The sequence below is a fragment of the Parasteatoda tepidariorum genome, chromosome 7 (assembly GCF_043381705.1).
Source record: "Parasteatoda tepidariorum isolate YZ-2023 chromosome 7, CAS_Ptep_4.0, whole genome shotgun sequence".
NCBI classification, from domain to species: Eukaryota; Metazoa; Arthropoda; class Arachnida; order Araneae; family Theridiidae; genus Parasteatoda; species Parasteatoda tepidariorum.
This window is the reverse complement of record NC_092210.1, coordinates 83483721-83496737: the sequence shown is the minus strand read 5'-3', so window position 1 is coordinate 83496737 and position 13017 is coordinate 83483721. Positions and strand designations below refer to the sequence as shown.

At 26.9% G+C, this 13017-nt stretch overlaps 1 protein-coding gene across 1 annotated transcript in view; it reads left to right on the top strand.

The window, feature by feature from the left end:
• LOC107440394 (inactive dipeptidyl peptidase 10) overlaps nt 1-13017 on the top strand; it is a 220310-nt gene that overhangs the window by 134681 nt on the left and 72612 nt on the right. The window contains exons 5-8 of the mRNA XM_071183833.1: nt 3208-3302; nt 7591-7665; nt 11435-11487; nt 11604-11685. Of these exons, the coding sequence (XP_071039934.1) occupies nt 3208-3302; nt 7591-7665; nt 11435-11487; nt 11604-11685 (305 nt within the window). The remainder of the gene's footprint in view (nt 1-3207; nt 3303-7590; nt 7666-11434; nt 11488-11603; nt 11686-13017) is intronic.

Below are 13017 nucleotides of genomic sequence, written 5' to 3'. Positions count from 1 at the left end.
TATATATATATATAGATGTAGTGTGTTTAATACAGTATCAAGTGACGTAACTGTAATAACTTTTTCTCACAAAGATTGAGAGTGTCATTTATCTGCATATAACAAATTAATCTCATAGACAATGAAAGTGAGTTGATATAAAAGCAACGTTGCTACTTTTTCAGAAGAAAAGATTCATACATAATAAATAGTTCCAAAGCCACCGAAGCTATTTCAAGGTACAGAAGACAACTCCCTTTAAATTATCTTGATGACATTGCAAACCATCCTACCTTGAAATTGCCTTAGTGGGTCAGTTACCCACACCATTAGAGTAAAGAAATATTTAAATTAGCCTTCTTTGGGATTTTAAAGGGAATTGGGGTGGAGATAAATTAAAGAGGAGCGTCGGAATTGCAGCTGTGGGGAATAAGTTCTCTGAGTGGCCTTAGTTTAAACTTTGTATATCTCCTCATGACTACATCATTAAGGAAGAACATCTTATGTTTTGAAGCAAATCCAAATTTAAATGCGTAAAGGATTTTAACTGAAATGATTAAATGAATTGAAACAGTACAAAAGTTTTAAGCACTTAAAATTTTAGAAGGGTTTAATAAATGATGATTAATGTTTTACTTTAATTAGAGCTCAGAACACATTTATCAGCGTATTGTAATTTTTTTTATCACAAAAGTAATTTTAATTTGCATTAAATATTTTTTTTAAACCATTGTGTCTTTAATTATTTTCAGGCTTTTTTACTTGAAGGCGACTTTTTTTTTTAAGTTTGGAGAAATTGGCATTGTTAAAATTTGAAATTTTGCTTACAATGCAAATAAATACGCGCATCACAGTTAGAGAAATAAAACCAAAAATCTCTAAATCACTTTTATTCTATTCATGTGCCATTTATACTGCAGTTTTGTCGAAAAAAATTTTTATAAATAAGAAGTTGGTTACGGATATTAGAAACGGAATCATTGGTTTGGAAAACAAATTATTTCTTTTTCCATGGTCTTAAAACTTTGAGATCGGTATTGAATTCTTTGGCATGGACAATTTAAAGATTCAAAACTTTCTAACATTTAAATTTAATCTACTTAGTTCACTTTCGAAATCATTTTAAGTGTTTAAAATGCTCTTTAAACTGCTTTCTAGTCAAATTGAATTAATTAAGTAATTCCTAACAAGCAAAGGGGATGGAGAATTAAGTTTTCTTAAAACTATTTGGATTATATTTTATCTGTACAATAAAATGAGGTATTTGAACGCTAGAAGCGCCATTGGGGTCATTTTAATCATTTTTTGCACCATTATTTTGCTTTAGAAGATACTCGTGAATTTTGGAGCTGTTATTTTTTGACTTTTCCTAAATTTTTATACTAGTAAAACTGTATACTGTATTATACAGTTTTAAGTATACTGTACAATAAGTATATTTTATCGAAATTTCATGCGTTTATGTTCATTATTAAAATAAATAATCATAGAAATACCTAAAACGGTCAAAAAGAGTTATTTAGTCCCTCGTAAAAAACGTCAAGTTTTGAAGTTTCATGCAGGTTTTTGAGTTTGAAAGACATCAAATCTTGTAAAAATGATTTGTAGAACAGAAATTGAAGTCCAGCATTTTACCGAAAATGTCACGCAATAATTTCCGTTAAATTATATGATATTCTTTATCCGTTGTTCGAAATAGTTTAGTTAAAATCTTATTGAATTACGAACTTGCTTATGCGTCTGAAAGAAACCATGTTCATCTGCATCATAAACAGTTATTGTTGTATTAAACAAGAAAGAACTGTTGATAAAATGATGTTTTGTTGGCATTGCTTGTAAATAAAAATTGAAATTTATCGAATGAAGAACAAGTCATATAACTTAAGCTTCAAGTTCTTATTCTCAAGTTAAACTGGCATAAAATTTAGAAAAAAAATTCTTTTTGAATGGTTATCTTTATTTTTTTTCAAGAGCTAAGTTGTCATTCGGCCACAACTGAGTGATGACGCTGAGAAAATATTGTGCTCTTAGTATGATTTCACATCTAGTTCATGAATCTTCAGATATCATTTTGTGTAACTTTGTGTTATATTTTAACATCATCCTAATCAGTTTTTGTTATCAAAAAATTGTAAATTAAACAAAATAATAAAGTCAAACGTATATTTCACGAATTAATGCATTTGAAGTTACTACTTCAATAAAACCAAACTTATAATGTTAGTAAGAAATACTTGCATGTTCTTAAAGCTATGAAGTGTTATTTCTCTGTCACTAAAAAAATAAACATTCATAATCAACCTTTCTTAAATATTTATATAAAATCCCTTCGTAATTTGTTTGTCTTTAATCAATTATGTTATGGAAAATAGTTAGAAGCCAAGTAATATCGAGAAAATGAAAATAATAAAAGCTTAACATGAATTCCGAGTTGATGAGAGCTCTTATGTTTTTTAAATCTATTCTTCGTAAGCATTCCTCACTATTCCCCATTCAATATATTAATGATTCCTGATGTTATTCTTTTGGGCAATTGAAGAAAAAATATTCCTGTTAAAAAAATTTGTTTTCCTATACCGAAAATTTAATTCACCTCTAATAGATTATACAATATCTAAAACAAATTACACATTTCATCTATGACCAAACATAGCACATTACAAATCACCAAATTTGATTTGTAGTATTTCAGTCAATGGTTTGATGTCCTGACATGTCTAAAATACAATCAGTTTTCAACATTAATTTCAGAAAAGATTTTTTTTATCAGAAATTCATATTTGATAGGTATGGAATTAACTGAAGGAAAAAATACTCCTCGGTAACTTATTTCATTGATATTGATAATATAACATCTTCGATGTTCCGCAGCATTTCCATCATGTGCAAACCAATGCAAAAATTAAATAAATATCTTACAAACTTTCATTTGTATTACTATAATCTTCAAGATATTTGCGCATTAATAACTTTATGCATTTTCTTAGAAAATTAGCAGATAATTCATTTTAATAACATAAAAAGTTCATTATTTATATATAACATCATAATACCAAATTACATCACTTTATAATCTAGAATATGTCATTTAAACATGTGCTACAAAGCCCAGTTATCAAAAAATGAAATTATAAATTTTAAGTGATTTTATAAATTTTATAGCTAAATATAAGCAAATTGTGTTCAAAAATGAATGGTTTCAAAAATGAAATTTGAATTTATTTTCAGATGACCAACTTGTATATAGAGATAAAGATGGACACCTAATTTTGTACTCCATCAGATTAAAAACGACAAAAAGAATACTACATAACTCAATTTTTGTAAGTCATTTTACTATATTAAATGTTCTTATATGGATATGTTTGTCTTAGAGAAATTTAATTATTGAATAGAGTTATGTTGTAATTTATAGCAAATTTCACATCTCACCTTTTTTGAAGCAAAATAATAAATTCATTAAAAATAAAGAATTTTTCAGTTTTACATCATTTAGTTTAAGAAGAGTTTTAATCTCTAATGATGCGCAAATAATTTTTTTTTTAAATATTTTATGTCGGAAAATTAACGGTTTATAAGTATGATTGAGAATGAATAATGAGATTCTACATACAAGGATGTAATTGCAGGACATGTGACGTTTCTAAATAAATAAACATAAAAACGTATTTATCAAAAATTATTTTGAAACTAGTCGTTATTAGCAAGTAGAATTTTGAACTACGATTTCGCCACATTTCTGCTGTTAACACATACCCTGATACACTGTTAGAATTTTCATTCTGAAACTATGGTAAAATTACCGTCAGCAGTGTCTCCATCCTATTAACCGTAAAGTTTACAGAAAATAACATATTTTACCATTACGGTTTTGAAACCGTTTACAACTAGTATGGTCATTAAACCTTGAATACAAAACTATACGGTTTTCTAACCATTTCAACCATGGTTGCAAAACCGTAAATTTAACTAGACATAAGTTCTAGTCTTTTTATTAGGTTATGGGCATTGGCAAGTGCAGAACGCCGGACACTCTTCGTGCGTTAAGGGAATAGAGGAAATATTGTGGTGTCAGGGCTGAGACTCAAACCCCAGTTCTGTCGATCGTGAGACTGACAAATTAGCCTTCTCGGCTATAATACTTAGACAGTTGCAAAGAACTAAGCGGCTTCATTAGGTTGGTTTAGTTGGTGCGAAATAATTCTGGTTGTTTAGCCATATTAGTTTAAAGTTAATGAATGGGTTTTCTCACAGTTAACAGTTTGATTACTATCTTATTTATGGTTATTTGACTGCTTTGTTTGAATATGGCAAAATAACAATTAAATAAATTGCATTTAACAATTTTTTCCAAGAAATTTCTAACAGTGTATTTTAAGAACATGGAATTTTAATACAAAAAACAAACAAGTGTTAGTTTAGAAGATTTTTAATTTAATTCTAAATATTGAGTGAATTTTGGAGGAAATGAGAAGTTGATATCTTCTTAGATATCAAGTTCTGTGTCCTGAAGTATGAGTAACAGAGATTAAAATTTGACTGAAATAAATAATAAGTCTTTTACAATGCGGTTGCACTCTCAATTAACAAATTAAAAATAATATCATTATAGGATTTTTTTCCAAAAGAAAGAATGAAAATAAAATGCAACATGTAATGAAAAAAAAATGAGATTTTCTTTTGAGTCAGGTTACTATTTGATGCAGTTCATATTTTAATTACACAACAAAATCATTTAGACAAACTATTTATATAAATACAATTCTCTTTGAAACTTTGTAACTGAAAATTATTTAATTAATCTATCTAAAATATCGTCGTAAGTCTATCAAAAATCAGATTAAAATTCAGCAAGACAAGAAAATTCGTTGATCTATTGTGGGGAGAGTAGTTATCAGCAATGTCAACCTTCATCCGGGAAAAGGTACCCCAGCATAGAATCGAGTTAGCATGTCTTATATACTAAAGAATTGGAATTGTATTTTTGTAATGGTAGATGCTCCCCCACCAGAATTATATCTGATCAGAATTCGATTAATGGATGCCAGTAGTTGATTCATTGCTGTTCTGTGAGAAGCCGGGAGAGCTGTATTATGGTCACCGTACTTTTTGAGTGCTGATTGTGAGAGCTGTATTAAGATCACGGTTGCGATTGCTCCTGTGTTGCCATTAGCAATCGAGTGTATACAGGCCGACGTTGTGTGTGATCGTGACTGAGTAGCAACAGCGCGAGGAAGTGGATAACGTCACTGTCACAAGTAGCAAGTCAACTGTTCAATGGAGATCATTCATCGAAGCAGGCGTGTTGAAATAGAAGTGGGAGTTACTGTCAAGGTAGGCGCGTTTACATCTCGTTCGAAGGTCACCAATATAGGGAATGTTTAGATAAATAGCTGTAGATACACTACAGCTATATTTTACATCTGCATTGTTTATTTCTGCCACAATATTTTTTATCCAATATATAATTGATTTTAAAAATGTCTCATGAAAAACATTTTTAACTCTCAATATATTTAGTAGGTAGAGTATGTAGAAGCATGCAGTGTTTATAATGAAAAATAAATAATTTAATTTAATTTTAATAATAATTAAAATTTAGAGTGTTTACACACGGAGAACAGAGAACAAACATTTTAGTAAAATTGTTTAGTAACTCCTACGATATTTCTGTTTTTTTTTTTTTTTAAATCATAATTCTGCTAATAAAACAAAAATATACAGTATCTACGCCATTTATTTGGTAATTTTTCCGTTTATACGGAAACTGTTCATCGGAAATTCTGGTTTTCAAAATTACTGGTCTTTTTTCAATCAATTTAGTTGAAAATTCAGAGCTGAAAAGCAAATTTAACCAAATAAATTGTTTTTATGGCACGCACTAATATCTAATTATAAAATAACCATATTTCATTTTTTATTTCTCCAAATTCATTACGAAAACACTTCTGTACGAACTTTCGAGCTGTCTGATGTTTCCATAAAGCTAGAAACATGGTAAATGCTTCCATATTCTGATAATTTTAACCATTTCTTAATGCATAGATCCAAAAGCAGTTGAGTAAAATCAGGCAAGACTTAAATGTTCCGAGCTTGAAGAATTACTACTGATTTTGTGTCACGTAAGACAATTCCAAATATACGCATTTCATTATAATTTACATAAATATTTCTTGGCACAAAAAACTAGCATTTTGTTAAATATATAAAACTTTAATTAATAAAACTTTAAATAATTTTTGCAAAGGGTATGCTGTTGTAAAATAAAAAAATACTATCAATAAATCAAACCATATAATATTTAGAAGAGAAAAAGCTGAAGCAAAAACAAAATCTTTGCGTTCAGGCACTTTAGAAAATAACGTAATGAAAGATTTTTCATCATTTAGGTAGAAAGGAAAAAAAGCGTTTAGTTTCCCCGTCAGAGAAAATATTTTAGATAAATTAAGAATGAAAGGGACAATCTTATAAACAAGCGCTTTTTATAGCAAAGACAAACGCCTCTTAGCTGCTTAACAGCGTGAAACTTAAAGCCGATTTCTTGTCTTGCCGTCAAATAACATAACGTTTAGGATTATCCCGTATTTTTTTCTCATCAAATTATAGTGACAGTTTAAGTAATCCCAGCTTTGTAGAAAAATTTTAATTAAAAAATGCAGTGTAGCACATGAAGTTGGTGTCACAAATATGACTTACTGTTGGCATTTTCTTGCTCCACTTAAAAAAATCTTAAGAAGTAATTTTTTTTCCTTGATGTTTTTCAAAGTAGATAAGCATCCGTCAATTATTATAATGCACTTTACAAAATGCTAACTAATGCTTTTTATTTATGTAAGAATTATATATTTAAGTATAATTTCTTTAAAGAAATTTTTATATTATATAATTTATGTAATATTAACTAAGCAAACTAGGTTTTGGGCGAAAATGAAATTTGAGAAATGATTAAAAATTTATAATTGATATTACTTAAAACATTGATAATGATGTTATGATGTTTTTTTGTTATTTTGGATGCATAAATACTTTTCAAGGTATTTTGTTTAAAAAATATTTATATAAATGTATTGCGCCATATTCAACAAAAGAAGAGTAAAAAGAATTGTAATACTTACTGAAAATTCAAAATATTAAATTCTTTCAGGTAATTCCATTGCTAGAAGCAAACTGCAACGCCTCGAATATTAATTACGTGTTTTCCAATTAACTAATAGCTAAATATATTTATATCTTTTGAGCTGATAACAGAAAGATATATTCCGCATCATTCTTCATAATAGTAATGTTAATGAAACCTTTCAAAAACGTAAAAACTGACTATTACTTACATGGCTTTCTAAAGCTATGAATTACTTATAATAGTTAGTTTATATAAGTATAAAGTTACCTTATAATGTAGGTGAGCTCTCATAATCAGGGATATAAATCATATACAAGCATTATAAACATACTAATACGCCTATTTGTATATGATTTCTGAATGATTTTCCATACGTAATATAGAAACATAATTATATGTTATTTCTATATATTTATATCTTCTGTAGATTATATCTTATCATTATTAATGTGTTTTTTTTTCATATTTCACGATGCTGCACTTGATAACAGAGAGAAACAAGAGCTGTTAAATATAGTATGTCATCAGATTTGAAATACATTTTATTGTGCTACGACATAACTCAGGTAAGCAATACAAAGAAAAGCACTTAATTCTAAATTTTCATGTCCCAACGTGATCGATAAAAACCAGTTACTAATGTTTTGAACAAATAAAATTTAAATATGAATATTTTCTCTATCTACAAAAATTTACCAAGGATTTGAAGGATATATATTAAAATAAATATAAGATTTAGTTTTTTCAATATTAATTTTAAATACCTTTATTTAAAAGATTGTTAATTTGCATTTTACTGTAACGTTGCTAAAAATTTTTTTTAACTAATTTTCTTAAGGCAAATAAGAAAAAAGGAAGCAGCATAAAGTTAATGCTAATTAAAGGAGAAATTAACTATCTATATATATAAGAATCAATGTGTGTCTGTCTGTCTCAATTGTTTACATTTCATAACTATATTTTTAACAAATATAACTCGAAATAGAATTTTCACACATTGTCAGAACTGTCGTCTTGCAGTATTATTCCCGAAATATTTTGCTTAATTTTACTTTTACTTTATATAAGCTCCCAATATGAAATAAACTTTTAAAATAAGTTTATTAACTATTTTCAATCTATAGATAATATTTCCTTATATTTAATTTAAGCTTATATCAAATTATTTTTTTTAATCAAGCTCTATGTTTAATCTATTAAGGTGAATCACTGTATTTCAATGAAAATAACCCTTCTAAAAGTTGTTATACAGTTTTTAAAAGGAATTTATTAGTTTTAAAAAATGCTGAATATCTTCCAATCAAGTTAAAAATAAGAAATGTTTTTTTTATATGCATATACGAGTAATTACTGTAATAATGAAAAAATAATTTTTTTATTGTTGAATGCGATTTTTCATTAAGTGAAGTTAAGTGAACTACAGATAATTATTGAGATTTGAATAAACCTACTACTATAGGAGTTTTGTTTAAATTTATCTCAAATAGTCTAGATGAAAGAACTCTAAATTGTACATTTCTTGTTAAAATTTACTTGATTTGAATCGTTTCGTAAACAAATTTACGTTTGACAATAAAGTATTTTAAATAAAAGATTAGGTTTCTTATATGATGTAATCATAAAATGTGTGTTTTAATGTTTTTATTAGATAATATTATTAATATATATAATGTTTTATAACATCGAATATGATTTAAAACATATAATTTGCCTGAAANAGTATTTTAAACATAAGATTAGGTTTCTTATATGATGCAATCATAAAATGTGTGTTTTAATGTTTTTATTAGATAATATTATCAATATATATAATGCTTTATAGCATCGAATATGATTTAAAACATATAATTTGCCTGAAAAACAAAATTTTTGTTCATTATTTTACAGATATAGTGTTGTAATGTTGATGTTGTAATTATTGGCACATCACGAAAAGTTTGCTTCGAGTAACTGAAATTTCTTTGCTTCTTGTTAAAATAATTTTAGTTTGATTACTTACTTTGAATTTGATCATAACATATTTTCGAAGTGAAAAGTATTTCTTCTTAATTTTAAAACGTGTGTAAATTATTTTTAAAATCTATGTAACCCGTCGTATTTGTAATTTTTATATTCTCCGAGTCTTACAAAATAATTTGAAATAAACACTAATAGCAAACACAATATCCTATTTTCGCTGCTTCAATAGTTACAATGCATTTTAAACTGAGAAAAATAATTATATTGTTGACGTAAATTATTTAGGATTTACCGTTATAAATCTCTAGAGACCGAAGTTAATGTTAGTTACAATTGCTATCTTGAAATTTATGCTCACATCAAAGACAGCATTGTAATTAACGATTTCTACTAGTGTTCAATTTTTTTTGTTATTTTACAATGTGTACCTTAATTTGACTATATTTGCAAGAAGAATTTAGTATCATTTTATAACAAATTACATTTTAGCGAATAGCGTATAAACATACTTTTCAATATAATTTAACATTTTCAAAACAATGAAAAGCAATTAATGAACAAAGAAAAAAAGTGTGAAACCATAAAATTCTGAAAACAAAACATAAATTAGCTAATTAGAAGAATGATTTAAAAATCCTCTAGTTGCACTTAATGTGCGCTTTTGTTTTCATATTTTGTAATCTGGCAATCTTGTTGCGAAAATATTTTTAAATCATTATTGAAAAATTTCCCGTTAATGTAAGTACATCTGATTTTGCTACTCGCTTTAGAGATTTTGTTTTATACAGTCTTTTCCTTTTATTTCATTTTATTTTCTGTTTTTACGTGTTAATTTTACTTATTGTATTCTATTTAATTTGATGTAATTTTTGTAAAAAGTTTTTTTTGAGTGCTCCTTACACTGTTGTATTAATATATTTTGCTTTGGCTATATTGATACAATATCAGAAAGCACACTTTTTCGCGGATATAATCGTGTGGGCTGTTGAAAAGATTATATCTTTTATTTTCTGATTTTTTTTTAAAAATTTCATCCTTTTTTTTTTTTTTTCCCCCAGTTGTTNTTTCCCCCCCCCCCTTTTTTTTTTCACATGTCCATAATTTTTCTTTGTTTTATCTTCATTTTGCTTTCTGGCTATTGGCTGAAATAGTTGAAATTCTCTTATAAATATGGTAGGTAAATATGGCTAAGTCTGAGTTATTCGGGTGAAAATTTAAATTGCTGACATAATCAGACCCATTAAAAGTTTTTTTCCTCTGAAAATTGTTTCAACTACCCGAATTCGAACACCATTATCACAATGAAGAAAATGAATGCGGATATGACCCAGTTACAAGACTTAAAACTTTGAGAACAAGCTGTGTCTATCTTGTGAAAATTCCCGCAAAATTTTTCGAATGAGATTTTATGCTGACATTTATTTTTCTTGGAGAACTAAAGTGTCTTATATTTTCCTGTTAATCAGGTTTACTTTGGTTAGATCAGTTCAATCCTACTATTCAAAAATTGGGAGGAATGCTACGCTTTGTTAATTAAAGTAATATCTTTTGAGTTGTTTACCATGACCATTTTACAACTACTGTCTTATATTGCAACTGTTTAGATGTAGAAATTGTTTTATTTGGATTTAGAAGTTGTGTTTTCTCAATTTGTAAAGTAAAGTATTTCGTAATAAGAGAAAAGAATAATTTCTTTACATACTCAAGAGTGATATTGCTTACATGGTTGCAATTTTATTTGTTAATGTTGCATGGAATTTCGGTTTAAAAAATTTCTAATCAGCATTCAAAATTAATTTATATTAAGTGTCAGTTCCTTCTTTTAAGAAAAAATGAATAAAGCAATGAAATGTCAATGGACTTCAACTCTTTTGGTTTTTTGTATTTGTTATGCTAGTCTGTTTAAAAAAGTCAAAAACGGTTGTATTTGAAAAATGCTTAAATTTGGTATTAAAAAATTGTATTAAATAGACAAAATTTTTTACTACCAATTTTTTTTGTTTGCGACCAATTTTTGAAGAGAAATTTTTGCCTCTGATCAATTAAAAATATTTAAAATAAGGTTTTAATTAAAAGTTTCATTACAAAAATTAGATGACACAGAATATCTATTTTTAATGGAAAACTACAATTATTATAAAATGAGCTACTGTTGGATTATATAATAATGTTACAATCAAACATGTAATATCAGTGTTTAGTCGATGATAGTGATTTAAAAATTTAATAGCCTACATGTCATACAACAGAAGATAAACACAATTTAATCTATGTATAACTTTAAATATTTTCCTGTTAAGCATATAACATGTTTTGCTGAGAAATAATTTACTTTTTTTCAGCGTTTTTAAATATACTTATTCTGCTGTTTTTTAGGTCTTCAAATATTCATTTGAAGCAAGATATAAAATATATGATGTAGAGAACAAGTAAGTCATTCATTTTAAATTTTAAGTAGGGAAATCATTTTATTTTTCTATAAAAATGAAGACAGAAATATAAAGCTACAGATATATAAATTTTATATATTTATCATTTATTACAGAAAAATTTATCACCTATGGCCTTCAAATAATTATGGAGAAAAAATTCAATACGTTGCCTGGGGACCAAGAGGCAACCAATTGGTAAAGTATTTTATAGTTATTTTTTTAATGCTCAATTCAGTGTAATCACGTTATTACTTAATATCATAATTGTGAATAAGTACCATCGAAGCAAATAAACAAGTTATGTGCTGCAATAGTTTTGAAATCGCTGCAAAAGGATGAATTCCTTCAATTTGGTTTTATACAAATTGATCTAGCTTTCCAAATTTTTATCCAATTCGAATATAAATTTTACTAGTTTATTGGTCATTTTTGAATGATTCAAAATTTGAAGTGTCTTTCAAAATGACAATCTTAACTTTATTGGAGGACACCGAATGAATCATAAGAGTTTACCGAATTGATAATTGTACTCATAATTGTGCATTTTGTAGAAGTATAATTTTCGTTGACTGAAGAATTGTAACGTACTAAATAACCTTCTTATCAGATAATATTAACATGTCAAAGCACTTTTTTCTAAATTGTATATTTCTTTTTGAAGTAGAGGAGGTAAAAAAGTAATGAAGCCAATAACTAACAATGTATGTGCTAGTAACTCATATGATGTTTTTTCTTCTTCTTTTATTTCTTTTTCCGTAATTCTTAAACACAATTAGAGAATTTACACCAACTGTCTGAAAGAAACTAAGTATAATTATATTTTCTTTAATCCCCTTTCTCTTGCACTTTTACTTTTAAAGGTCCTTTGAGAAACAGTGCTCTTAGCGTAATCTTATTAACCTATTGTTTCGAACAGCACTTGGAGTGTGCCTGGAATAAAAGTTAGAAAGTCTTTTTTTGTTCCAAGTTCTCATGAAGGTAATCTAAATGAGACAAGTTTCTTTTAGCATAACTAGCACTTCTTTTGTTCAAATAATTTGTTTGCTTAACGAGTGAAAGAATATTTTTCGTTTTAAGAAGGTGCATGTTTTCCTTGTTTTAAAATACGAGTTTTGTTCGTTTATAATTAATTGACTTTTCAGACTTTATGAAAGGCTCAAAAATGTATACAAAGCTACCTGAATTTAAATGAAATTAATGGAATATGCACAAAGAAGTATTAAATATTAAATGTGTATGCAATATTTCTTTTTAAATTCCTCCAAGTTAGAATTTTTTATTAAATTTTTATTTCATTTTTGAAAACTTTTTAATCCTCTGTAAGTACACAAAGATACTCCGATATTTCAATAAGTCATAAGTTGGCTTATTTACGTTTTATGATGCACATAACTAATTATATCATACTATGAAAAAATTTGCTTGATTATTTTATTATAAAGTATGATATGTTTAGGTACATTTTTAGAATTTTTGTGGTTAATAAGCACTAGAAATGTATTAAATATATTGTATAAATGTATATAT